Source organism: Scleropages formosus, chromosome 15 (genome assembly GCF_900964775.1).
Source record: "Scleropages formosus chromosome 15, fSclFor1.1, whole genome shotgun sequence".
In the NCBI taxonomy this organism is placed as follows: Eukaryota; Metazoa; Chordata; class Actinopteri; order Osteoglossiformes; family Osteoglossidae; genus Scleropages; species Scleropages formosus.
This window is the reverse complement of record NC_041820.1, coordinates 22,710,829-22,736,794: the sequence shown is the minus strand read 5'-3', so window position 1 is coordinate 22,736,794 and position 25,966 is coordinate 22,710,829. Positions and strand designations below refer to the sequence as shown.

At 42.7% G+C, this 25,966-nt stretch overlaps 3 protein-coding genes and 1 non-coding gene across 9 annotated transcripts in view; 3 read left to right on the top strand and 1 right to left on the bottom strand.

Moving 5' to 3' along the window:
• arid4a (AT-rich interactive domain 4A) overlaps positions 1 to 16,931 on the top strand; it is a 40,124-nt gene extending 23,193 nt beyond the window's left edge. For 2 of the 3 annotated variants that reach the window (XM_018764159.2, XM_018764160.2), the window contains exons 16-25: positions 3,089 to 3,363; positions 6,153 to 6,335; positions 6,774 to 6,858; positions 6,950 to 7,157; positions 10,475 to 10,537; positions 11,796 to 12,977; positions 13,449 to 13,553; positions 13,845 to 14,051; positions 14,600 to 14,746; positions 15,635 to 16,931. In XM_018764159.2, the coding sequence (XP_018619675.1) occupies positions 3,089 to 3,363; positions 6,153 to 6,335; positions 6,774 to 6,858; positions 6,950 to 7,157; positions 10,475 to 10,537; positions 11,796 to 12,977; positions 13,449 to 13,553; positions 13,845 to 14,051; positions 14,600 to 14,746; positions 15,635 to 15,738 (2,559 nt within the window). In that variant the 3' untranslated portion in view covers positions 15,739 to 16,931. The remainder of the gene's footprint in view (positions 1 to 3,088; positions 3,364 to 6,152; positions 6,336 to 6,773; positions 6,859 to 6,949; positions 7,158 to 10,474; positions 10,538 to 11,795; positions 12,978 to 13,448; positions 13,554 to 13,844; positions 14,052 to 14,599; positions 14,747 to 15,634) is intronic. The other variant, XM_018764161.2, reaches the window with a different exon arrangement.
• On the top strand, positions 2,821 to 2,903 carry LOC114912349 (small nucleolar RNA SNORD53/SNORD92). Its single transcript, XR_003798224.1, has one exon. It is a non-coding gene; the product is annotated as a small nucleolar RNA SNORD53/SNORD92 (small nucleolar RNA).
• A 1,360-nt stretch (positions 16,932 to 18,291) lies between the features above and the next one.
• Positions 18,292 to 20,644, bottom strand: timm9 (translocase of inner mitochondrial membrane 9 homolog). Its single transcript, XM_018764162.2, has 4 exons — positions 20,553 to 20,644; positions 20,135 to 20,200; positions 19,875 to 19,970; positions 18,292 to 18,820 (listed from the first exon to the last, which is right to left on the bottom strand). Exons 2-4 carry the CDS (start codon positions 20,171 to 20,173, stop codon positions 18,686 to 18,688), a joined length of 270 nt encoding a protein of 89 aa, XP_018619678.1. The 5' UTR covers positions 20,174 to 20,200; positions 20,553 to 20,644; the 3' UTR covers positions 18,292 to 18,685.
• Positions 20,645 to 21,159: 515 nt separating this feature from the next.
• kiaa0586 (KIAA0586 ortholog) overlaps positions 21,160 to 25,966 on the top strand; it is a 139,526-nt gene continuing 134,719 nt past the window's right edge. For all 4 annotated transcript variants that reach the window (XM_018764204.2, XM_029258351.1, XM_029258352.1 and 1 more), the window contains exons 1-2: positions 21,160 to 21,923; positions 23,146 to 23,204. In XM_018764204.2, coding sequence (XP_018619720.2) covers positions 21,749 to 21,923; positions 23,146 to 23,204 — 234 coding nt within the window. In that variant the 5' untranslated portion in view covers positions 21,160 to 21,748. The remainder of the gene's footprint in view (positions 21,924 to 23,145; positions 23,205 to 25,966) is intronic.

The following is a 25,966-nucleotide window of genomic DNA, read 5'->3' as shown; positions in this document are numbered from 1 at the left end:
CCAATGTGTGATACGGTGTTCAGCGTTGGGGTTTCACAGCTTAAGGTATATCATGACCCAGGGAAGACTGTGGTCCTGGATATTTTGGCCTTTGGAGTTGCACCTGCGGTGGCGCAGTGGGTTGGACCGCAGTCCTGCTCTCCGGTGGGTCTGGGGTTCAAGTCCCGCTTGGGGTGCCTTGTGGCGGACTGGCGTCCCGTCCTGGGTGTGTCCCCTTCCCCCTCCGGCCTTACGCCCTGTGTTGCCGGGTAGGCTCTGGTTCCCCGTGACCCCGTAAGGGACAAGCGGTTCTGACAATGAGTTGCACCTGCTACCAAGTGCATTGATAAGTGACCTTCTGTGTATCACAGACATGACAACAGGAGGTGACGATGTGGTGGGATGCTCTGTTTAGCTAAAACAATGTAGGGGTGCCTCCGTTGTACTGTTTTTTGTTTAAAAAAAAACACTTAGCTGGTTGGGGAGGATTCTGTCATCTGTATAAACAAAATATGTTTATCTAAACTTATAAACATTCAGTCAGCTGCTGTCAGATTTCAGGTATTCACAGAGCACTCTTCTCAGCATAATGATGCAGAGCACTAAACAGTCTGTAAAACTGGACAGTTACAGAATTGTGATAACATGTCACTGAGTTAAGTTAGCTGGTTAACAGCTGAGAAGTCCCATCCACAGCGAAGGGTAGATAAGTCAGTGGTTAAAAGACCACTATAAGAAGCAGCATGGTCTGTGGTCCAGTCCCAAGAGGCTGATTCACTGTGTGGCAGTGACTGGTCATATATCGCTCTTTTTTGTTGCATTTGTTGTAGGATTTTGAACAGTCATTCAAAAATTTTATTCATTTATTATTTTAAATGTTATTTTTTTAAATAAAAGGATTTAATAAAAGCATTATATGACAAGTGCTTGAGGGTATATATGTGAGGGGGAGAGGAAACATTTAATTATTCAGCTAAGTGTTATAAAGGAATAAATGTGGAACTGTTATTTCTATAGCCTCATTTTACATCTTAACTGAAAATATTCTTGAACTGTACACCAAGCATTGTTGAATGTATATATAATCACTGCCTAAATGTATTTGTCACTCATTTTATTTTTTGCAACATTGCCCAATATATATTTTACATTAATGTATATTTGTACAGTGCTGTGGAAAAAGTATTTGCCCCCTTCCTGATTTTTTTTTTGCATATTTGTCGCTGTTAAATGATTGAGATCATCAAACAAATTTTAATATTACACAAAGATAACCTGAGTAAATACAAAATGTAGTTTGTAAATGATGATTTAATTTATTAAGGAAAAAAGCTGTCCAAACCTACCTGGCCCTGTGTGAAAAAGTAATTGCCCCCTAAACCGAATAACTGGTTGTGCAGTTGCGGCAATAACTGCAATCAAGCATTTGCGATAACTGGCAATGAGTCTTTCACAGCGCTGTGGAGGAATTTTGGCCCACTCTTCTTTGCAGAATTGTTTTAATTCAGCCACATTGGAGGGTTTTCGAGCATGAACAGCCTGTTTAAGGTCATGCCACAGCATCTCAATTGGATTTAAGTCTGGACTTTGACTAGGCCACTCCAAAACCTTAATTTTGTTTTTTTGAGCCATTCAGAGGTGGACTTGCTGGTGTGTTTCAGATCATTGTCCTGCTGCATAACCCAAGTGCGCTTGAGCTTGAGGTCACAAACTGATGGCTGGACATTCTCCTTCAGGATTTTCTGGTAGAGCGCAGAATTCGTGGTTCCATCAATTATGGCAAGTCGTCCAGGTCCTGAAGCTGCAAAGCAGCCCCAGACCATCACACTACCACCACCATGTTTGACTGTTGGTATAATGTTCTTTTTATGAAATGCTGTGTTAGTTTTATGCCAGATGTAACGGGACGCACACCTTCCAGAAAGTTCAGCTTTTGTCTCATCAGTCCACAGAATATTTGCCCAAAAGTCTTGGGGATAATCAAGATGTTTTTTGGCAAATGTGAGATGAGCCTTTGTGTTCTTTTTGGTCAGCAGTGGCTTTCGCCTTGGAACTCTCCCATGGATGCCATTTTTGCCCAGTCTCTTTCTTATGGTTGAATCATGAACACTGACCTTAACTGAGGCAAGTGAGGCCTTTAGATGTTGTTCTGGGTTCTTTTATGAGCTCCTGGATGAGTCGTCGTTGCGCTTTTGGAGTAATTTTGGTAGGTTGGCCACTCCTGGGAAGGTTCACCACTGTTCCAAGTTTTCTCCATTTGTGGATAATGGCTCTCACCGTGGTTCGCTGGAGTCCCAAAGCCTTAGAAATGGCTTTGTAACCCTTTCCAGACTGATACATGTCAGTTACTTTGTCTCTCATCTGTTCTTGAATTTCTTAAGGTCACGGCATGATGTGTTGCTTTTTGAGATCTTTTAGCATGCTTCACTTTGTCAGACAGGTTCTGTTTAAGTGATTTCTTGATTCAACAGGCCTGGGTGTGGCAAGTGAAATTTAACTCAGCTTTCCAAAAAATGTGGTTAATCACGGTTCATTCATGATTTAACGGGGGGGGATTACTTTTTCACATAGGGCCAGGTAGGTTTGGACAGCTTTTTTCCCTTAAAAATTGAAATCATCAATTAAAAACTTAACTACTCAGGTTATCTTTATGTAATATTAAAATTTGTTTGATCATCTCAATCATTTAACTGTGACAAATATGCCAAAAAAAATAATAATAATCAGCGAGGGGGCAAATACTTTTTCCCAGCACTGTATTTCCAGTATAAATGGCAACTTGACACAAGTGTTTTTCTAGTTTACAAATTTACACATTTTTTGTAGAAGACCCAGCAGATGTTGATATGATGATACCTTGAGAATGGTTTCGCATACTGGACTGATGTCTTGTGATGTCATGTTTCTCTTGGCTATCTGATCAACTCTGTCATGACAGTTCTCTTTAAGGTGACAACACTTACGTTAAAAGATTTTAAAATGACTTTGACTACTTCAAGGAAAGTGTTACCAGAATGGGAATTGTTGCCGGGAACTTGGTTTGGGGTGAATTTATTGAGGTGAGGCAACATAAAAGCATCACACTGTTCCACTGTAATGTCTGTACCAGGGGAGAAGAAGGTGCACAATCACACCTCTCAAATCAGATGCAAAGGAGTCAGCCAAACTGGAGAAAATAAAGGAGGAGAAGGGGCAAGAACATGAAGAGAGGTCTGAAGAGTCCCACCAAGGGGATGAGAAGAGCAGGCAAAGTGAGGATGCTCCCTCTAAGAGGGGTAAACCTGAACGGCGCAGCCGCCGACTCGAGGACTCGGACAAGGATTCGGATGATGAGGAGCAGGAGGATTATGACGAAGACAGTGAAAGAGCCAGACCTGCAGAAAGGTAAAGTGGAACTTGAAGCTCAAGAAAGTTGAATGAAGGCAGACCCATTCTCCTACACTGTTTCTGTTCAGTCTGAGTGTATTTTGTTTTTAACTAACAGCTGCATGTGGAAACAGGTCTGTCTCTGAAGTTTAGAAAATACAACAGTGAAAATGAAAACCTGATTAAAAATAACTGCTAAAATTTTGAAACTCCAGAGTTCTTAACTCAGGGAATCTGTATACTATTGATTACACAGAATAATTTTGCTGCTGTGTGCTACTTTGCCGTGAATTGTTTAAGAAAAACGCTTGGCTTATGGTAACAATGAACCTGAGAACAGTGGTTATGCAGCTGATCCCAGAATTACTTCCTTATTACGTTTGTGAACATCTATTGTTGCTTAAACAATAGTGCTGCTTCATCCCATTGCTGTGTAGCTGTGGCAGTGCAAGATTTTGGCTGTTACCTGTACTTAAAACAAATACATTTGTATCAGCATTATACTTGTGAATTTAAGTTCTACTATTTTTTAAAATTATACCTTAATAGATTTTTATTTATAACACGATTATAGTTGCTACATCATGTTTTGAATCCAATGAGGAAAGGCTTTGTTTTAGCCCCTCTTAAAATATCTGTATTTTTACTTTAGCCTTCATTTCGTTTTAGTTGATAGTGTCTTTGTGTCACATTGATTTACAAAATAACAGAAATGCTTCTCAATACATTAACATCAACCTAATACAGAGTAGGGCCAACATTTGCCTTCACAACGGCTTCAGTTCTTTTTGGAATGCTGTCATACAATTCCTGAACTGTGTGTAGTGGGATATTGCACCATTTTTAAATAAGAAAAGGGAAGGAAAAAACTTCTTTGCTCTCTGCACTCCAGAACTTCCCATTAAAGTTTAGTAATCTTCACATCTTGTTACTGCGGAAGTCGTGGAAGGCATTTGACGTCAACCTGGTATTCATGAAACCTCTCTTGAATTTGTTTAGCAATGAATATGGGGGCATTATCATCCTGAAATGTGGGAACATCATGAGGGAACACTGTTGGCTCCACAGGCTACACCTGCTCCTGTAAAGTATCTTCACATTCCTTGCCTGTTATATGACCATACAGAGCAATCATCAGACCTATTGACCCCCACGAGATGGCTGCTCATGGAATTATGGATCCCCCACCATTTCAACAGTTGTCAACAAGACATTGTTGGTTGAAGGTATCCTTTGGCTTTTCCCAAATGTAAACCTGTCTGGTTGCAGGTAGTAGGACGAGACATGAATCAGACCATATTTATTTTTCCCACTACTCAGGGTTCCTGCTTACTCGGTACATCAGGTTATTTGTCTTTCGTGTTAGCCTTGGGTACAAGCGGTTTCTGAATGCCCTGTCATAAATTCCAGCTACACGAAGCTCATGATATAGCTTTTGTTGAAACTGGGTCACAAATTCACATCCTTGGTAATTTTTGCAGCTGTACTTTTGTGTCATTTAACAGCTTTCCTGTAAAGTCTGCATCTATCCCTTGTGGTGATTGCTGTTCCTTTTTGCCGATGCACCCTGTCCATGTTTGGTATGCTAGTCAAAGCTGTCATTATTTTGAGGCTGTTCCCTTTGACACATTAAATCATTGTGCAGTTTTTGTAAACGATGTACCTGTAATTTGGGTACTGGCTATTCTTTCTATTTAGGATGAAGGGGATGGAAATCTACTATACACTCTGCTCTCTAGAACTTTCTATAAAGCTTCAATGATGTTTACATCTGGTGACTGGGGAGGTCATGGAAGTCACTTGACTTCATCGTGGTGTTCATGGGTTCTTTATTATCCTGGAATATGGGAACATCATGTTGCACCTAGGAAATAGGGTGAAAGATGACTCATCAGGTCTCATCCTGGATGTATCCCCTCCCTCTCCAGACTTACGTTCTATGTTGCCGGGTTAGACTCCAACTCGCTGCGACCTCGCTTGGGACAAGCGGCTTCGGCCAGTGTGTGTGTGTGTGTGTGTGTGTGTGTGATGACTTATCAGTCCATATTCCATTTCTGTTGCTCAGGGATCCAGGTTTTGTGTTCCTTACACTAGCTTATGAAGCTTTGTCTTTCCACATTGTTCCTCTGACCATAAATTCCAGGTTTGTGAAGCTCACAACGTACAGTTTTTGTTGAGATTGGGTCATGGAGATGCTGGTTGACATCTATGGTATTTTTTGAGGCTGTACTTTTGTAGTATTTAGCAACAATTCTGTTTGTCATATGCTGTTGTGATTTTTGAGACTGTTCCCCCTGACCTGAAATTCAAGCACCTGTTGTTCGGCATCTCAGAAACTGTTAGTTGATTTGAAGGCCCACATGGCAATGTGCTAATTGTCAAAGTTTTTTAAATAGCTGACACACTGCTAATTGACAGTCAACTTTTCCTATATAATTGTGATTTTACTTCAAATTTAAATTTTTCTTTTATTGTGGTGTTTGTCAGTTTGTCCACCCCTCTAACTACAGTTTCTTGTGACTGAAATCACCCTAGAACCACATACTTTTTTGTAGATGTGATCTGTATACATTTTCAAGAAATTATTTTTTTCTTCATTGGTTTCTGCAGATGAGAAGGAAAGTGAAAGCAGTTTAAGTAATACCTGCTGACTGTGTTTGGCAACACTATTTTTGATTGCTTTTTTAAATGTCGGCTGTGCTCTCTGTCTACATTTTATGTAAAGTTTAACAGCTTTTGCACAGCTGGTAAAGAGAAAACTACAAGGCAGACATGAAGGTCTAAAATATACTCACAATCCATCTCAGGGGTGAGAGAGAGACCGAGGAAGATGGGGACGAAGATTCTGAGCACTCCCTCACCGGGACAAAGGTCAAGGTGAAGTATGGCCGTGGCAAGACGCAGAAGATTTATGAAGCGAACATCAAGAGCACTGAGACTGATGACGGCGAGGTTCTGTACTTGGTGCATTACTACGGCTGGAATGTGAGGTAACGGGAGATAGCAGACTCTTTATGATGTGTTGCACAAAAGATGAACTTGCTTTTCTGATCACCACAGTAAGCACTGGGTTTTGTAGTAGACTGTATAGAAGACTTGTTGATTCTTCTTTGAAAAGCAAAGTTTTGTGTGGTCCAAAACCAGTTTAGTGTTGTCTCACTAGCAGTTGTTCTTTTTGGGATGAAAAGTTATTTGCTAATCTTTAGCACCTAAAGTGGAGATTTTTCTATTGATTTAAAAAGAAAAAAAAACTTCACATGAAACCAGTCCGGTTATTTCATAGTGTATCTGTACTTTCTTCTTTGTGCCTGTGTTATAGACATATGACGTTGATATAGTGGCAGGCGTCATAATTGTTTTTCTGTTGTGTGTTCTTTTTCCCATTCCATCAGTGTTTCAGTGGTCTGTTTTGTTTTTTGCTTTTTCAGGTATGATGAGTGGGTCAAAGCAGACAGAATAATCTGGCCTGTTGACAAAGGAGGAACCAAAAGGAAACAGAAAAAGAAAGTGAGAGTAAGGATCTACATGAAATGTATTCAGTTGGTGAGCAAACTCCAATGTCACTAAGGACAGGTGTCTGATGCCAGCTGATGTTCTTGAATAGAATAAAGAAGAGGCTGAGAAGGAGGAGCGGAGCGAGAAGGAGGAGGAAAAGGAGAAGCAGTCAAAGCCAGTGGCCAAACGGGGACGCCCACCACTCAGGTCTACTCCTCCCAACGTCCCTCGCAGCGTCTCCAAGACACCCAGCAATGATGGCCGTTCCAGCAGCAAGGGATCCCGCCAGGAGGCTTTAGCTGTTCCCAATGGAGAAGGTAAGGGCACACACACCGTGTTGTTTACCTTACAATAATGGAGTGGTAAGTTGGATGCTGTGATTGAATTTCTTTTTTCTTTGTAAATAGTACTACGCTGGGTCCTCAGCTTGCATGTGCAGGTGGGGTTGGTTTGTACGTAAACATGTCAACGTTTGACTTGCCACTTCATTTATATATATACAATCAATAAGTAATAGTAATAATAAGCAAGACATCTAGATTTTTTTCCATTGGTTATGTTCTGTGAAAGTTTCAGATATATAATAAAAATACATTGACTTAACATTTTAATAACTTTAGGCTACACTGAAATTAACACTTTTAAAATGGCCAATAATAAAATACAGGAACTTTATGAGTTACGTATTATGTGGCTTATGTGAACTTGGACTTAACATGAAAAAAATACCGAAGGGTCAACGACAGAAAGTCCAAGCTACTTACTGTTTGTGATAACCCTGCAGCCACGATGTGGTGCTGTTGGTGAGACTAGAAATTATCACATAAATATTTACATTCATATTTGTTTATACAGTGTTTGGGTGGACATGGTAGCACAAAGGCTTGAACTACACCTGGGTAGTTCAGGAGAATGCGACTTTGATACCCGCTCGGTCAGTAGCATATTCTCATTCACATGCATTTGGTGCAGCCTCATCTTGAGTGAATTTCAGGGATTAGTAAAGCATGATCATTGTTATTGGCATTTATTTATAGATACAACTCTATATGTATACCAATTCTATAGGCAGGTATGTGTGTAATATAAGATGGTGTAATAGGTGGCACCAGACAAACTTTACTTTGAGAATCACATCTTTGTATCCATATCTCTCCGCCTGTCCGTGAAATGCACTTTTGTTTTCTTTGAGTTGTAATTTGCCTCAGAAAAAGCCTCCTAAATTAATAAATGTAGTCTGTTTGTTTATGGTTTAGTATTTTATTTACATATTCATCCATCCATCCATCCATCCATCTTCCTCCGCTTATTCGGGGCCGGGTCGCGGGGGCAGCAGTCCGAGCAGAGTCTTCCAGACTTCCCTCTCCCCGCACACCTCCTCCAGTTCCTCTGGGGAAACCCCAAGGCGTTCCCAGGCCGGCCGAGAGACATAATCTCTCCAACGTGTCCTGGGTCTGCTCCGAGGCTTCCTCCCAGTGGGACATGCCCGGAACACCTCACCAGGGAGGCATCCAGGAGGCATCCGGAACAGATGCCCGAGCCACCTCAACTGGCTCCTCTCGATGCGGAGGAGCAGCGGCTCTACTCCGAGCTCCTCCCGGGTGACTGAGCTCCTCACCCTATCCCGAAGGGTGTGCCCGGCCACTCTGCGGAGGAAACTCATTTCTGCCGCTTGTATCCGCGATCTCATTCTTTCAGTCATGATCCAGAGTTCATGACCATAGGTGAGGGTAGGAACGTAGATCGACCGGTAAATTGAGAGCTTCGCCTTACGACTCAGCTTCTTCTTCACCACAACAGACCGGTACAATGACCGCATTACTGCGGACGCCGCACCGATCCGTCTGTCAACCTGCCGCTCCATTTTTCCCTCACTCGTGATTACATATTCATATTATATTAAAATATATTACTGTACAGTCAAATTTTTAAAAAGATATATTTATGTTTACAATATAGAGTGCATTAATGAATGCCAATTATTAAATGTAATTTTCTGTGTTTGTTTCATGAAAGAAATAGTGTTTAAACACTTGTGCTTGTATTGCAAAAACATGCACATAACCCGTGAGGTGAGATTAATGGGTGGGGCCAGGGTCAGTTCTGACTTGCGCAAATTTTGGCTTGCATAAGGGTTTCTGGGACAGAACCATTATGTAAGTCGGAGGCTGATTGTATACGACCTCAGTAAAGGGGCTAAGTATTGTCTAATCGCGTGCGTACACACACACACACACGCGCGCACACACACACACACACACACACACACACACACACAGAGTCTGAAACCGCTTGTCCCAAGTGGGATCACGGCAAACTGGAACCCAACCCGGCAACACAGGGCGCAAGGCTGGAGGGGGAGGGGACACACCCAGGATGGGAGTATTGTCTAATTTATCATGTTAACTTGCAGCGTTCGCTACCTTGCTATTAATCACTAACACTCACAAGCACCAGGCACAAGCTGTAAGCACTGTGGAAGTGAGTTGAATTTCATCTTGTCCCACATGCCTACTCTTTGGATGTTTTGTACTCATAAGTTATAGCTATGTGTGGAAATGCTGGTTGTGTTTGTTCCTCAATATTTTAATGTAAAAATACTAATATAATTAATATTGTCTAAGTATAAAAATAAATAATATACAATGTGCATTATATTTGAAAATTTGGAACTTCAGCTGTTGTAACATGATGATGCAGGCTGTTAGGTCACTGATGAAATATTGTTATTTCTTATTCACATCTTCACAGAGTTAATGCCATTCAGATCTTGCTGCTTGGTGCCATATGAAAGTGGCTATTGAATTTACAGATTAATCATGTAGATGATGCATTCACTAAAGCTCCTCACAGTGTTTGTTTTATACATTAAGTGACTTATACCCATTTATACAGCTAGGTATTTTTTACTGTACCAGTTCAAGGTAAATGCCTTGTTCAAAAGTACTGCAACAGAAACAAGGATTTGAACCTGGGTCCTTTGATAGCAGCTTAATAATGGTTTGTATAACCGATCAACTTTCGGTGTGCTTTTTTGACAGCTGTTGTCTGATCGTGTAAGAGAAAAACAGAAGCTGTAAAGTTCTTGTATTTACAGCTTTTACTCCTTGGAGTTTTCTCATATTAATTGGTAATTTGCTGGAACAATGTCCAAACCTAAACATTTTTCCATTGTTGGAGAGTTTTTCATGTCTAAATTCTTTAGAAATTTTACAGCCTATAAATTTTGCTTTATTTGTAGTAAACCTTTGCGGCAGCAGGTAGTGCCTCAGTTGGGGATATGGTCTTGTAATCTTATCCCCACTGTTGGTGATGCCTTTGATCGAGGTACAGTTCCTGAGTGCTCCACTGAGAATACCCTGCTGTATAAATGGGTCAAACCCTCAAAGCTGACTTAGGTAAAATCATCAGCTGCGTAATGAATTGATCATGAATATAACGACTAATAAATGTGTCAGGTTAAATTTAGCTCACATTTTGTGATAGCTCCAGTAAGAATGTGATTACTAGTGTCAGTTGTCTAGAACCTGTTTTTGAATGGTTCTACTTGCATCTTTGCTAGTGTGTGATGTCACATTTGTCTAAAGCTCTGTGCTAACCAGTGCCTTGTATTTGAAACACTGATCTTCCATAGGAACTCCACGTCGACGGACAAGACGATCATCTGGCATGTATGACTCCGACAGAGGATCTAATGGTTGGTCAAGTTGATTTTAGTCAGGCGTGTGTGTTTTCAAATTGATTTTCAACTTCGGCATGTATTTTTGAACATATCACAAAATGGGTCTGTTCCTGAAGTATGGGCAGCGCACGTAACTTTACTAAGCAGTGGTTTCCTCAGTGACAGATGTTCACTGTAGTTGCTTTCCATCTGACCAATCAGGTGGAGACAAGCAAATTTTGTTTATGTGTTAACATTTTAATAATAATTTTATAATCAGTATCACATTGAACTTTGGAAAACTGAACATTTTCATTTAGTTCAGCAGGATAAATCATGCAATACTCCTCACAACTATGAATCACATGTGCTGTAAAGTTTTAGTTATACACTGGGAAAAAAAAAAAACTGTGGTTAAGTACTTGTGAATGTTCCGTCTTGGCCGGTGCATCTCGTGTGCTTGGTTTGAGCTCAAACCCGTTAATGGAATGGTGAAGAGGTCATCATTAGTTCTGTATGCAGCTGCTAGGGTAACGCGCATTGGAAGAAAACATGGAATTAGACTAAGTGACTGTACTCCGAGAATCTCATGTATGCCCTCTGCCCCTTTGCTGAAAGCTCTCTTGTTTACTCTGACTTGAAAGTCACTTTGGAGAAAAGTATCTGCTAAATTAATAAATGTAAATGTCAGCAACCCAAAGATCTCCATGGGAAGGGAGGTAACAGTGGGGTTGTCACTCCACTCGCATGAGTATTTGATACATGGTATAAAGTCCAGAAAATAACCCTTCTCATAGGTAGAGCAAAGGGTTGGTTTACCCTACGCATAAGACAAAATTCAATAATACCCAGTGCAAGTGTAATAATATGGAATAAAATCATAAGAACATTAAATTAGGAACAGCGTAAGCTATATGTTATTTACCTTCAAGCGCAGATGACAATTGTGCATTGACTAAAAGCTGGAGGTACAGGATGACAGGTTCCATGGACGTGCAGGATGACAGAGACACGACACTTTACCAACAGCTCAAAATTGGTAGATGCAGAAGGCAAAGCATTATCTACAGCTTGCTCACCTTTTGTTTGTACCTTCTTCATTCTTGAAAAATTTAAGGCAGCACTCTTGTGCATCAGGTGGAACTTCGGCATACAGTTTGAATTAGCGTGCAAATATAAATAATTCTTATCTTGTTTAGGTGAAAAGTTTACTTGAAAGTTTTCAGTGTTGAGGACCACCTATAGCACCTTTTGATTGAACCCTGCACTGATATGAAATGCATTTGTTTCACAGAAGAGTCTGGGAACTCATCGTCAGACAGTGACTCTGAGGGCTCCCCGGAGAAGAAACTCATGCGGGTAGAGAACCTTGATCCTGCATTAGCACTGAAGGAGGAAGAAGAGGATCAGCAAGCACAGAAGTCTTTGACTGGCAAACTGCCACCTGAATCAGAGACTCTTGCTAGGCCTGAGGGACACCAGGTTGAGCCGCCCATACTTCCAGGGGATGTCCTGAATGTAATGGATTCAGAGCAGCAGGCAGAGGAGGGTGTCATGGCCCCTGACTCGCAGAAACCTTCGGAGTCACGAGAGGAAGAGAAGTCTCCCAAGCCGAAGGGTAGGAGAGGCAGGTATAAGGAGCAAGATTTGGAGACCTCTCCTACAAAACGGGCAGTTGCCGCACACCACATGGAAGAGGTATCCACTGACCTGCTCTCTTTAAGAAAGCTGGAGGAGGAGCACCGTGAGCCCCTAGAGATCCTCTTGTCCCACTCTCAGCAGGAGCGCAATGACTCTGACACAGACTCAGCCACCGAGGAGATCTGCTCGGAGGACACAAAACTCCCCAAAAGCAAGTCACCTGAGGAGCGAACTCCTGAGAGGAAGGTGCGTATTGAGATGCGAGAAGAACCTGAGAGTGTCTCGCCTGAGAGGAGGTTGCAGTTGTTGCCGAAAGGTGATGACCGTTTACCTGTCAAAGAGGTGGATATCAAACCTGAGATGCCTGCCCTCACCAGTGAGGTGAGCAAAGCCAAAGCTGTATTAGGAGCAGACCCTATGGGTGAGGAGCCTGCGCTGAGTGCAGATGAAGAGCTGATGCCCCAGATCGGGCTGGAGGCGCTTCTCTGCCATGAGGTGGATCTGGATGACCTTGATGAGAAAGAAAAACCCCCCAGTGAGGAACTGCTGATAATGATGAGGAGCGAGGAGAGGGCCTGCCAGTTTGCACCACCCCCGGCTCTGCACCCCCACAGCAACCCCCCCTCAGTGGTGGCCCAGCAGGCTTTGTCGCCCAGCACAACCCCTAGCCCCAGTGAATCGCAGAGCACTAAAAGTGAGAGCGACGTCACCATTGAGGTGGACAGTGTAGCGGGCGAGGGCCTGTGCGAGAGCGAGTCGGCCAACGGCTTCGATGCAAGCACCAGCTCCAGCAGCTCCAGTGTCGTGCTCCAGGACAGGGATGGCAAGGACAGAGGTAGGTCACCGCCAGGGAGCAGCTGGTACACAGCAGACACAGTGAGCCATTAACTTTGCACAATTGGAGTTGGAATTGAACTGTGAATCACTGCAGCCCTTTTGTGCACTTGAAGTGCTCTCAATATTTAAGTGCAATTGGAAATACAATTTGAAACCGTTAAGTACAGAAATAACCAGGTTGCTGTGGAATGCAACAATGTAAAGTCAAATACAGTTAGAAAGTGTAGAGCTGTGTGTTGAGGCAGCAGGCTGTAATCTAAGGATCCCTACTTCACAGCCTTGCTGGAGGTCTTTACCCTGGATTTGTCCAGTAAGAATAGCTCTTTGGTTATTTAACATTGTCAGTGATCTTGGGAAAAGGTATGCACAACATAAAGGTGAATGGTGGAAAAGACAAGGTCTTTACACCTGTTGAGTCTGGAAAACGCTCCTGAATTGCTTCTTCCCTGTTTGTCTGGGATGCCATCAGGTCAGAAACGGTCGATGGACTGCAGTAACAGCTCATCTGCAAAGAAGCAAAAGCGCAATCAGAAGCACTCTAGCACAGCGTTGAAAGGCGAGAAGCCTGGGGCAGGTGAGCACTGTGGAAGCTCTGGTAGCTCTGTGTGGGGAACGGGGGAAACTGCGGCAGTCAGTCAGCAGAACCAAATGAGGACTGTATCATATTGTACTTTTTTAACTTGGATAATGTTAATCACAGTGAATGGGTACAAGTGTGGCGATTGCTGCCTCTAGTAGATGATGAGGAACACAGGGTTGTAATGTAGAGGCTGTCCGTTGAGGTACCAGGTAATTCAACCTTTGTTTTCTGGCATTCAGAAATGGATGCAGAGTGATGTTGACCAGTGTCCGCCTTTCATCCCAGGGCACAGCAGTGACAGCGAGGATCTGCTCGCCACAGACACCCCAAGCAAGCTTACTCCAGTGAAGCACTCCAGCATGTCTAAGATGCAAAAACTTCCACGATCCCCAGCACTGGGCTCTTCCCACAGCAAGGATGGGGACAAGGACAAGCACAGGGACAAGCACGCCTTTCTCTCCCCGCGCACGTACAAATGGACCTTCCAGCTGAGTAAGAGCTCAGACTTCACATTGTATATAAATATATCTGTAATCTGCAGTAACAGAAAGGGAAATAAACCATTATTAATGTGAAAGCAGTTACAAAATTGTGATAATAAATTAGCACATTTATTGCAGATGTTCTACAATTCCTCAGTAGATACTTCAGATTAATTAGTTTTTTTAATCGTAACTTAACGTCCTTTACTGCTGTTACTAAAAAAAAAAACAAACCGTATTTAGAAATATTTAAGCAAATTTATTCACATGTAAAGATGTTACATATGCTAAGAAGAAATAATTCTCTCAAGATTTCTATCTTAAGTTGTACTGCATGATCTGGTGAATTATATTTTTGTGTTGCTACTATATAAATAATGTAAAATGTTTTCCATTATCATGCACATTAGTATTTCTCCAGTAAAATATTCTGTGAAGCAATGCACTGTTAGTTTAAATAGCATATTTAGATTGCTCAGAAGCATGGGGTTACAAGTCAGGGACCGTGTGAAATGGTTGGTGCTATGTTAAAAAGAATCTATCCACTCTCTTGTGCAGCTGAATTGGAGAATATGACGAGTACAGAGCGCATCACCTTCCTGCAGGACAAACTGCAGGAAATCAGGAAGTACTACATGTCACTTAAGTCTGAAGTGGCTTCCATTGATCGCAGGCGGAAGAGGTTAAAGAAGAAGGAAAGAGAAGGTAAGGGCTGCGATTCACGTGGAGGTTATCTTGTCTGTCTGTCTTTGACTTAGGTGTGTATGTTTGTGTATCTTTGTATTTTTCAGTGCTCTCGCAGGTATTGTCTTTGAAAAAATCAAAGTGATATGTAGTTTGAGAGGTACTGAGCTGACACTGTCAAATTTTTAATATGACCTTTGTTTTGTGGAGAATAATCACTCACTGTCACTATGCGCTTGGCAGGATGTAGTGTACACTTTAGGGCTGCAGCCTTGCAGTCTGAAGGTTCCTGGTTTGAATCCCACTCTTGCTGTAGTTCCCTTGATCCAGGTCCTTCCATGCGGTCGTTAGCTTCCGAATAAACAATTGCAAATCACCTGGGATAAGGTGTGAGCTAAATAAGTAAGTTGCTTTTTGAGGAAAAGTGTCTGCTAAGTGAATAAATGTGAATATCTTGTGTTGCTCAGCTGTTGGGTGGTGCTTGAAATCCAAATTAGATCCTAATGTGTGTGTGAAGAGTGTGAATGTGAGTAAATGTGTGGTAAATTGAAGTAGGGCTATGAAACAAAACTCGTCCGAAAGAAGAGGGAGAGTCTCTTGGGCTCCAAATATTCAAAGAACACCTCTAAATATTTATGTATTTATTTATTTAAACCTCTAGTTATCCTGTGTGACAGCAGTGCTCTTGGTCTTTTCTCCATGCACATTTAGTGGTGAAAAATACATGTAAAGACATTGCTCATGTTCCTGCTGTTGTGCATGTAATGTGAACATTAACCTGGAGCAGGAATGTGAAAATGATGAGGCCTGTGCAAAATATGACGTTTGGCGTACAGATCCCAAACTGGCGATAAAGGACAAAGCCACCATGTGCGCCTAATGTGCAGCTTTCCTTCTTCCTCCTGACAGTGTCCCACACCGCAGCCTCCACGTCCTCAGGCTCCTCAGACACAGGCATGAGCCCATCCTCTGCCTCACCTGCTCAGAACACAGTGGCCGTGGAGTGCAGGTGATATCACGCTCTCCCCAGCTGCCCAGCACCCGTTTCTCTCTGCCTTTCCAGCATCCAGCTGCCTCCCCGGAGACATGAACTGAGACAGAGACTGAGACTGAGTCAGAGCAAGTGGCCAGAAACACTCAAGCACCCCCCCCCTCGCCTCGCCCACTTCTCCAGTCCAGTGTGAGGCCACGCTCACTTCCTGCACTTTCTGAACTGGTCTTGCCTCATCCTCCTTCCACATCCCAGTTGCCAGTTGCGTCAGGAAAGGGATTCTGTGACATGAATGTAAGAATAAATTGGAGATTGGTTCTCAAGCCCTTCCTGTCGTACGTCATTTTTGCAGTTCAAGGCACTTTGTTCCTCCTTTGACAAAAGAAAACAAACTTGTCCTTTGGGTTCCAGTCGCAGGACTGGTTTGGATGCAGTATCGTTCCTTTTCCATTCATTATAAGAAGGCAAATGCCAGGCAATGTGTGTGAAATGGGTCCTTTTTGGCAATGGTCACTGTTATCCGGCTGGACTTGGCTTGTAAAAGGTCAATTCTGCTCATTTGCTCAATCAGAACTGCCAAAGTACGCGTGTTACAGCAGAGTGCCCTATTTTGAAAAAGTGGAACAAATTCAGTTGCAACAGGCAATATAGTTCACTGAAAACCACAGTTGTTGTCTTCCTCTCCGGTAGTGTCTGAGCACAGGTGAATTATGCAAAACTGTTTTTTTTCTTTTTTCCATTGTCTTTAAAAAGAAAACAAAATGTTTACAGTGGAACAAGGGTAAAATGTTTTCAGTGGACTAATTTCCTCTGCAAGTGTATTTTGTCTTTTTATATGTAATTGCAGAGTTTTTATTTTATTATGGGAAATTTCAAAAAAGTATATATCTCAGCCATGAAGTTATTTAATGAAAGATTTCTAGAGCTGAAATTTTGTGTAAAATAAAGGTATTGTCTTGCAACTTGTGAAATATATTTATTCAGACACTGAACATAACATTTTTATGTATTTTTTACAACTAAAGCAGATTGGTACCTTTCGCATTCGGTTAAGACAGTGGGGAAAATGTGATTGGAAGAATATCATAAGCTTATCTACAAATAAATTTTGACAACTGTGTTGTACATTGACTCTCCCTGACCTATGGGCCCAATATATAAATATATTTTTTAAGGATCGCCACAACTTGATAGATTTTTTTTTTTTTTCTTGTTCTTGTACTCAGATTGCCTGGTACTGTTTGTTTTAATTTGTGGTTTTTTTGTTTTTTGCATCTGACCATTTGAATAATTAAAGTATTGCCACAGGAACTGTTAAACCCAGGGGTTTCTTTATTCATCCATTTCTATTGTATGTAAATCTTTCAAAACCATGTATTTGAAAATACATTTTACAAACTGTAAAAAAAAAAAAAAAAAACAAACTTATGATTTTTTTAAAAAAAATCCATCTTTGTATATTTTTTTCTAAATGTTGAGTCAGTAGACTTTAGGGCACATTGTAGACTGTATATGATGGATTATTGGTTTCCAGAAAGTGCTTGAACCAAACCCTATAGCGTGAGGTATAACTGCTCAAAACTGTACATTTTCATGCTTTATAAACTTTTTCATCAACATTGTTGAGATTTACATCCTTTAAATTTTACAGATTCTTGGATGAAGGAGAAAAGGTAATAGATTTCCTAAGCAAAGCCATTGTATCTATGTAAAATAAGCAGAGCTCCCCTCCTTTCTAATAAAGTTTTCAAATATTATTCATTTTCCATGGATGTCTTTGTGGTGTACAGCTTTTCACCTTGGAACTACATTGTGCGAGACATTTTAGATCATGTTCTCATTTCTGTTCACATTTAGTGGGTGCTATGCTTCAAGCTTCAATTAAATAAGTAGCATTTAATGTAAAGGTGTCATTTCGATGATGCACTTCCTCCCCGCTCTGGTATTTTTTTAGTTTACACTGTTGGTAAAGTAGTGCTTGCTCTTTAGCATTAACGAGATGTCCAGACAGCACCATGAACAATTACAAGCAAGGGGGGGGGAGTATCCAGTAAAAAGTATTGTTCACTTATGATTATTTGATAGCTACATAACTACTAATATGAAGATGTCCAAGACGAGTGTAGAATCAGTGAAAGGGAATTTATTTGCATGTGGGGTCTGTCCCCATTTCCTTGTTTCTGGAGAACATTTACACCCTTCAGCACATGACCAGTGTATCAAATTATTTCTCATGAATGTCTTTCATGTAGATACTTCAAAGAGTCTTTGGAAGTCTAACACCCTTTCAGTTTCTCCACGTAACACTGGATGGTGCAGAGATCTGGAATTTGCCCATGGCAAGTATAAAGGTTACATAAGACTCAACAAAATGATTTTGCTCATAGCAGCCCTTACTGTGTAATTGAATAATCTCTCGAGAAGAACCTGTGATGGTACAAAGAATGTCACTTTTTTCAGCCCTGTTGCCTAGGCATGACTGATGGTGTGTACATGCCTTCCCTAAACAGCTAGTTTTTTTAAAAAAAAAAAAAAAAAAAAAAATAATAATAATAATAATAATAATAATAATAATAATAATAATAATGGGACACCTTTATTTAAGGTGATTTACAATGCTGGAGACAAGTGTGAACAATTTACAATCAACCAGCCCTGTATACAATGCTGACACACTCATTACATATGCTGTTGCACTGGAAGCACTCCGCAATGTAGGCATCCTTCTACCAGCGATAGTCTTGATATTTTGTTTGGTCCACACACCTATCTGCATGAGCTGCCGTGAAGTGGGGTGCTGCTGTCCAGAGCATTGGGCAGCCCTTATCTGAAGGTAGAGGTCTCTGGGATCCGGCTCACCTCTGAAAAGGAAAGGTAAAGTCTCTGCTGTTGTGGAGACCTGCAGAACTCCCTGGCTGGACGCACAGTTCCTGACACCTCGGGGCTGCATGAGCATCCTCCTCAGGGCTCTACCGGGGCTGCCCCAGCAACCCCGCCTTGGCTGCCAGGGCCTCGTTCTGCTGGATATGGTACTCCTGGAAACGCATGGAGATGCGTTGGGTCATCTTCAGATACTTCTGCAGGCAGCTCTCCGAGCAGGTCCCCTGGAAAGAAAGCAAAGGTTACAGGTCCCAGAAAATGTCCAAGTGCACATATGAGGCAAATCAGTGCCATCCCTCAACCGTATCCAGACGAAGAAGTGCACTGAACGTGGACAAGGTCTGCGCTTCTTGAAGCTGAATTAAGTCATGCATTATTTGATATATTTCACAAGGATAGTCTGAAAAGCACAATGCTGTATTCTGAGGATTGGGGGCGCGGTTGGCGCAGTGGGTTGGACCAGGTCCTGCTCTCGGGTGGGTCTGGGGTTCGAGTCCCGCTTGGGGTGCCTTGCGGCGGACTGGCGTCCTGTCCTGGGTGTGTCCCCTCCCCTTCTGGCCTTACGCCCTGTGTTACCGGGTAGGCTCCGGTTCCCCGTGACCCCATATGGGACAAGCGGTTCAGAAAGTAAGTGTGTGTGTGTGTGTGTGTGTGTGTGTGTGTGTGTGTGTGTGTGTGTGTGTGTGTGTATTCTGAGGAATTATCAGAGGCAAGGTGATCAGAATTTGAGCCTGACCAGTGACTGCACTGAACATTTTCTGGAAATGAAACTCTGGAAGTTCACAAAGATGCAGCATAAACCAATGGAGAAGAAGCAGTTCTATTACACAGGATAGTGTTTCAGTGTTTTACTTTTGTGCAAATTGTGCTTTACCTCCCTCATTACACCACATGTGCCCATCCAAGATCCAAAATATAAAGAGCTCAACTTTGGATGCCGACAATGATGGTGATGATGCAGGAAGCAGAAAGAAAAACCCTCCTGGAATGAGAGCGCTGGAGATCCAGAATCTTTCCCGGGAAGAATGAGGCAGGGTGGACCACTAGTGAGATGCCTTACATGTTCCTACTGCACACACTGACAGCGACTTACCAAGGTACAGGTACACGGTCATAGCAGTGCTGTGTTTGTGTTGTCAAAGGAAAGTGGAGCAGACATAGAAAGAAAGGAGCAACACACACACACACAGATGTGAGGCAATGTTGTTCCCAGAACCATGGGGCTCCTCGCTGCACAAATACTCGTGCAACAGGTAGAATATGGTGAAAACGTCATACCTCCTCCGGCTTCACTTCTCTCGTGGTGAAGTCCTTCACGCAATCCATGAAGCAGTTTTCTGTGAGCTTGTTGTAGGTCCCCAAGAACTCCTTGAACTGTCAAAATATTGACAATGTGCGCTTGTTGTAAATACATGAAGAGTGCAGAGATGTCATAATGTCCTCATTATTTACTTTCGTCAAAGAGCTCAAGGGACAGCCAAAGGGACAACGTATGATATGGAGCAGAGCTTCGTTTGCAAGGCACGTAGACTACATACCTGTTTAATCTGATCCGATTCAGAGACCTGGGCAGTCATTATGTTCACAAATAGCAAAAATACAATCTGGAAGAGAAGGGTCAATAATAACGAGTAAATCCAGATGAAAAACTGGGCACACACAAAATCTCCTACTAGGGTTACTGCAGTGTTATCCTGGAGCGCTTACCAGTTACCTAACCTTGTTTTTTAACGTACACAGGTCAGCGCGCGACATATGATCTGACACGAAAGCATAAATGATGATTATGATGGATAACTGATATACGTAAAAATATAACAGTAAAACATTAAATTCAATGAATGACAAAGCCCACGAGAACCGGGGATGGAGTTGGAGAGAGCGCGCGCGCGTAGAGAACTGCGCTATATACAATCACAGGGTGAAGGACATTTTGCATTGAAAACAGAGACCTACCGTATTCCCGGCACCCTGACACCGTTCTCTAGATGCTCCGTGTCTCCACTCCACGAGAAGGCCGCCGCGTCAGCACGGACACGTGAGGTTCACGGAATAGCGCACATTCGACAGAAGCCTGTACCTCACACTCTTATATAGCTGCGCGACATTAGAATGCACGATCAAATACAAAAATAGCATAAATAATTAAATTATAGTTCGTCTGTGGTGATATGTATAATATTCTGTTATGCACTTTATATTTTTGTATCGAAAACAATAAGCGTAAACTCAAGATAGCGGTGTTACTGTAAATACCGTCCGACATGTCGCAAGCCGAGCAGCCGCAAGCAGAAACGTACCGTTGTGCTCCTTGAGAAAGTAATTATCAATATGCATCTAAAATGAATATACAGGGAATATTGCAAACCTGTTGATCACCGTGTCATTTCCCCACACTATGTTATTCTATCGATTATTGTAAACAAAGGGTAACATTATGTATCATTTCTGCAGGAAAGGCTGATTGAGAGCCCGAGTCACTTTAAAAGTTGCTTTTAAAAATCCTTCTGATTTATTCATGTGACGTAATAGTCATTATATACATTATGTGTATTTGCTGGACGTGAATGTTTATGTAATTAAATACCCCCATTTAACAGTTTTTTAAATTTTCTGATTGTGCCTTTGTGATGTCGTGTTGGTTAATTTAAGGCACTTTTTTAAAACATGACTCTTTGCCCTGGAGAGATATGCATTTTAATTCATGTTTACTTGTTGGTCTATTAACGTGTTGACGAACTGAACGATTTTCACTCCACTGGATATACATACAGTATGAATGGGAGAAAAGGCTTTTACTTTGAAGCCCTGAAACCGGAAGCGGACGTTGTCGTTCGCGACGCGTGGATGCGTTCATACAAATATACATTTAAAAGTGTGCGGAGAGTGCCGTCGAGAAAGTTTCAGTCACTTCGTGTATTTATTTTTCAGAGTGTGAATGTTGTACCTTCTGGCTTTTATACATAAAGCTGTTTTGCGGTGCTCGTGTCTAACCTGATACGAAAGGGCGGGAAGGTGAGCGCAGCGAGCGCGCTCTACTGCGGAAGCCTGTCACTTTCTCTCTGTGTATGTGTGTCTGTCAGTCACAGCTGCTGCGCGCTATTATGTAGTGTGTATGAGCGCCCGGCTCCCCGCAGGCCGTACTGTGGCCCATGGCCGCCCGCCCAACATTCTCCTCCGGGCCACCGGAGACGCGCAGGAAGTCGCACCCGCCGCCACGAGCCTCGAGGTGTGGAGACGCGGGACACGTTAGTTTGGCGCGAACGCGTGGCGCGAGCGGGGAGTTCCAGCCGGTGGCGAACAGTCTGTCAGGAGCGTCGCAGTCCGGTACGTGGCATCAGCGAGCGCCTATGACTTAGTACTTGCTTCTCCTGCGTTTTGTGTCGTTTTCTCCTCGTCTGCATCTTTCACAGAGCCGCTGCTTGGGCTAAGGGTCGCGGCGCTCCGGAGCCTATCCCGCAATCACTGGGGCCGGGGGTGTGTGTGTAAGAGCCTGGAAGGGACGGCGGATCCATCGCGGACTTTCACAAGGGTTGAAAGTGAGAGAGAGAGTGTACAGCGCCAATGAATGCTTGGCTTCGAAGGGAGAGTATTTTCGCGACACCCCGCGGCCAAGAGCGGAAGAGCAGAAGCGAGTGGCGGTGGTGCCAAATGCCGATCGAAGCGCCTCCCTCAGTGGCTGCTCCTCTCAGCCACATTGTTGAAATGATGTCGCTGCATTTCCCATCATGGGGTTACATATCTCCACGAAGAACTCAGTTTAACGGCCTTCGTAGTATGTCCAGCTTCTTTCCTCCCCGTCACTAGTTGTAACAGCATCGGTTAGAATAGTCTGTTGCCATGGAGACAAAAGCAAAGGTAATCAGTTGAAGGTGGAGCTGTGATGAATGTTGGACATGTTTTTGAGATGAAAGGCTTGACAGTGAGTGTTGAAAAGCAAAGAACTTTTTTTAAATAACTGTCAGCTCAGTGAACACACGAGCATAAGTGTATACAGTGCTTGGATATGCACACTTATTTTTAAAGTGTTAAAGCTTGTTTGTTCCAGCGTTGCCCACGTGTCCAATGACATCGCGTAACACACAGCTTTTCGGTGGGTGAGAGGGGTGGTGTCTGTAAGCCCAAGTATATCCTGCTGAAGTATATCCTGCTGAAGTTGCTCTCTGTCTGGCCCGTTGCCTTCAAACTATTTGTCCAAGGGAGGCCCCACCATGATTATAAGCCTGTCTCCATGGCAGCAGTGTGCTCTATGGAGGGGATTTCTGTTGTTATTATGATTTTAAAGTACTCTTCTTGTAGCTAGAGCTTAATGAAAGTGTCACCAAGACTTATTATAATGTACTCCTGTACTGGAACTCTTTCACTCGATGTAAGTGGCAGATAAGTGTGTGTGTGTTGTGTTGTGTTAAAGCTTCATTGATTGTGACGTCAGGGCTCTGGGGTCTTTGATTGTATTGTCTTCCTGTCCCAGTTGTGTTTGTGAGTTGAGAGTCTGACATTCATGTGAGCTGGATTTAACATTTTTTTCTGTTTTTATTTTTATTTACAGCAAACATGGAAGGTGCTCCACACCACCTCTGTGAACTGGATGAAAAGTCGATCTCCCAGGCAAGTTTGTTGTTTTTAAAAGAAAAAAAAATAAAAAAACACTTCATTTGGTCTTTGTTTTTATTTTAGGGCAGCTGGTAGTGTAGCGGTTACAGCTGCTAACTTTGTAGCAGCTTATGTAGGGAGACAATGTAGACAATTTCTCTGGTTTAAAAAAAAAAAAGACCCAGCTCTATAAATGGATGAATAATTAACACTGTAAGTTGCTTTGGAGAAAGCATCAGCAACATGAATAAATGTAAATGTTTTGTTGATCTAGATGCTAACAATATTTAAGTGTTTCCATATACTGTATGTCATTGAAACAGTGTAGTTACCTGAATGTGTCCTGTCTCAGTGTCGGCTGTTGAATTAAATCGCACATAAAGCTTACAAACAAACTCGCACTGTTGTATCCTTCCGGTTATATTCTATCTATGTCTGGTGTACCGGTGAAATGCACCTTTCCCACAGTTCTGCCAACATGTTCTTGTGTCCACTGGGAATGATGTGGTGTATGTCACATACAGAGGAGGTGAAGAAGTCTGCTGGGGCACTGTTGGCTGGCTCTGTCTGTCCCTGGGAGTTATGTCCCTGAGCCCAGTACGTGTTTGGGACAGAGAGGGAGCAGCAGTCAGACACTGCATACCTCTAATGACCATACTGCTTCCTCCCGTCTGGACTTGAGCTGCCTTGAGGCCGTCTCTGACTCCTCTGTCAGCTGTTGGCCCGCTATCCATCCTCAGCTTGACAAGCATCCTCCCGAGAGCCTCTTCTGAAGGAGCTGTGAAGGCTGTGTCAGGTCTTGTTCCAGGTGGCCTTGTGCTCTCTTCTCTCACTGCGATAAAACTGATGTTGGACCAAGTCGCTAGAGCTTTTGAACCTTTTCTAGTTTTTTCCCATTTCAGTGCTGGTACTCTCTCCACCGTGTCATGATGCCACCGATAGCTGGCCTGCTCCAAGCTCACAACATGTGCTCAAGGCTGACAGTGTAGAGTGACAGCAGTAGAAATTGAATCCACAGTGTCTCATTTCCAAATGTCACTACATGCAGGCATCCCCTCCCCCTTTCTCCCATCTAATCTAAGCTTCCTAGTTTCTCAACTGCACAACTTTCACAGTTCAGACCTCCTTGTTTTCTTACCTCTGCTTGAGTTGAGCTGCTCTGCTCAACTTCTTCATGCTGGCTTGTGGAGCTGTGTCCTTGATGACTGGCAGTTGTTTTTCCAACGACTCCGGACTCTCATGCACCTTTGAGGATAAGGTTCCTGGCCCTACAAAGTGATGTGACTGAAATGGTAGAGCAGGTAACAACTCCTTTCTCTTCACTACTCGGTGATCTTTGGCTGTGCCCTTTGTCTCCTGGCGTGAAATGATGAGGTGGGGCTTCTGAAGCCAGCTGATGAAGCAGTGCCCCATAAGCACCTGCAAGATGCAGCCACACAACACGCAAACTCTGCGCTGCCCAGCAACATCTGCAGCATGTTCCGTGGAGCCCGGCACCATGGAATACCACGTTTCTGTGCTGACATGTCCATTTGAAGATTTCCTTTCATGTGTGTTGAACCTGTGAGACACAAAAGCAGGGAGAGCATCTCACTGCTCTACAGCCTCCATCAATTCAATTTATTTTTACAGAGTGCTCTTCTCACGCAGTGACAAAGAGCGGTTTAACACTGGCAAGAAAAACAAATACGTACATCGTATAAAGAAACACAAAACACAGTTGGTTACAGACTATCATAATATAGTGCTTTTATAGAGCTATTAGGATGACTACTGGCCATGGAGAAAAGGAGCAAAAACTCCCAACTGAAAATTGAGGGAGAAAAAAACCTCTGGGGGGCCAAGGTCCAGTGGCTGCCCACCTCTTCTGGGCATTCTAGATTAAAGTAACAGTTCTAAGCCAGTTTACAAGTAATAATGATTGTTTCTGTACCGTAGCTTGAATTCCCAGCTCAGCATGGTATGTCTCATCCATTATGGCAGTTGGTCATCATTTTCATTCAGCATGAAGGTGGATCTGTGACCGCTGGCCGGCCTCCTCAGGCCTTATGTAGGGAAACAATGCTCAAAAAGAAGAAATAGTTAGTAATTTGTAACTGAAACAAGTAAATTTAATTTGCATTGGTACAGAGGTGGGAAAAGCAAACACAGCCAAGTGGAATTACATTTCGAGGTGGAAAGATTGAGTAAACATCTAAATCTTTAGTCTGGATTTGAAGACTGAGACAGAAGGGGTATTTCTGGCAGTAACTCGTTGACTATTCCACAGTTTAGGTGCTCTGTAACTAAAGGTGCGACCTGCTACTGAGGTCTTATTGATCACAGGTACTTTAAGGTAACTTGCATCCAATGAACAAAGATATCGTTTTGGGATATAAGAATCAGTAATCTCACAAAGGTAAGCCGGATCAATACCATGTACTGCCTTATAGGTCAAAAGTAGGATTTTATAATCAACTCTAAATTAGACCGGGAGCCAATACAACGATTTGACTACCTATGTTATATGGTCATACTTCCTACTTCTAGTGACAATTCTTGCCGCAGCATTTTGTACCAGCTGTTGCCTGGATACAGTCTGGTGTGGACAACCCCATAATAAAATATTACAATAGTTCAGCCTGCTTGAAAAAAAGCATGCACCAGTTTCTCAATATCCTATCTACATAAGAATCGCCGTAATTTAGCTATTTTTAACTGAAGGAACCACGACTTAGTCAAAGCATTTATTTGAGATACAAATGACAGCTTTCCTTGCTGTCAGTTGTCTGCTCAGC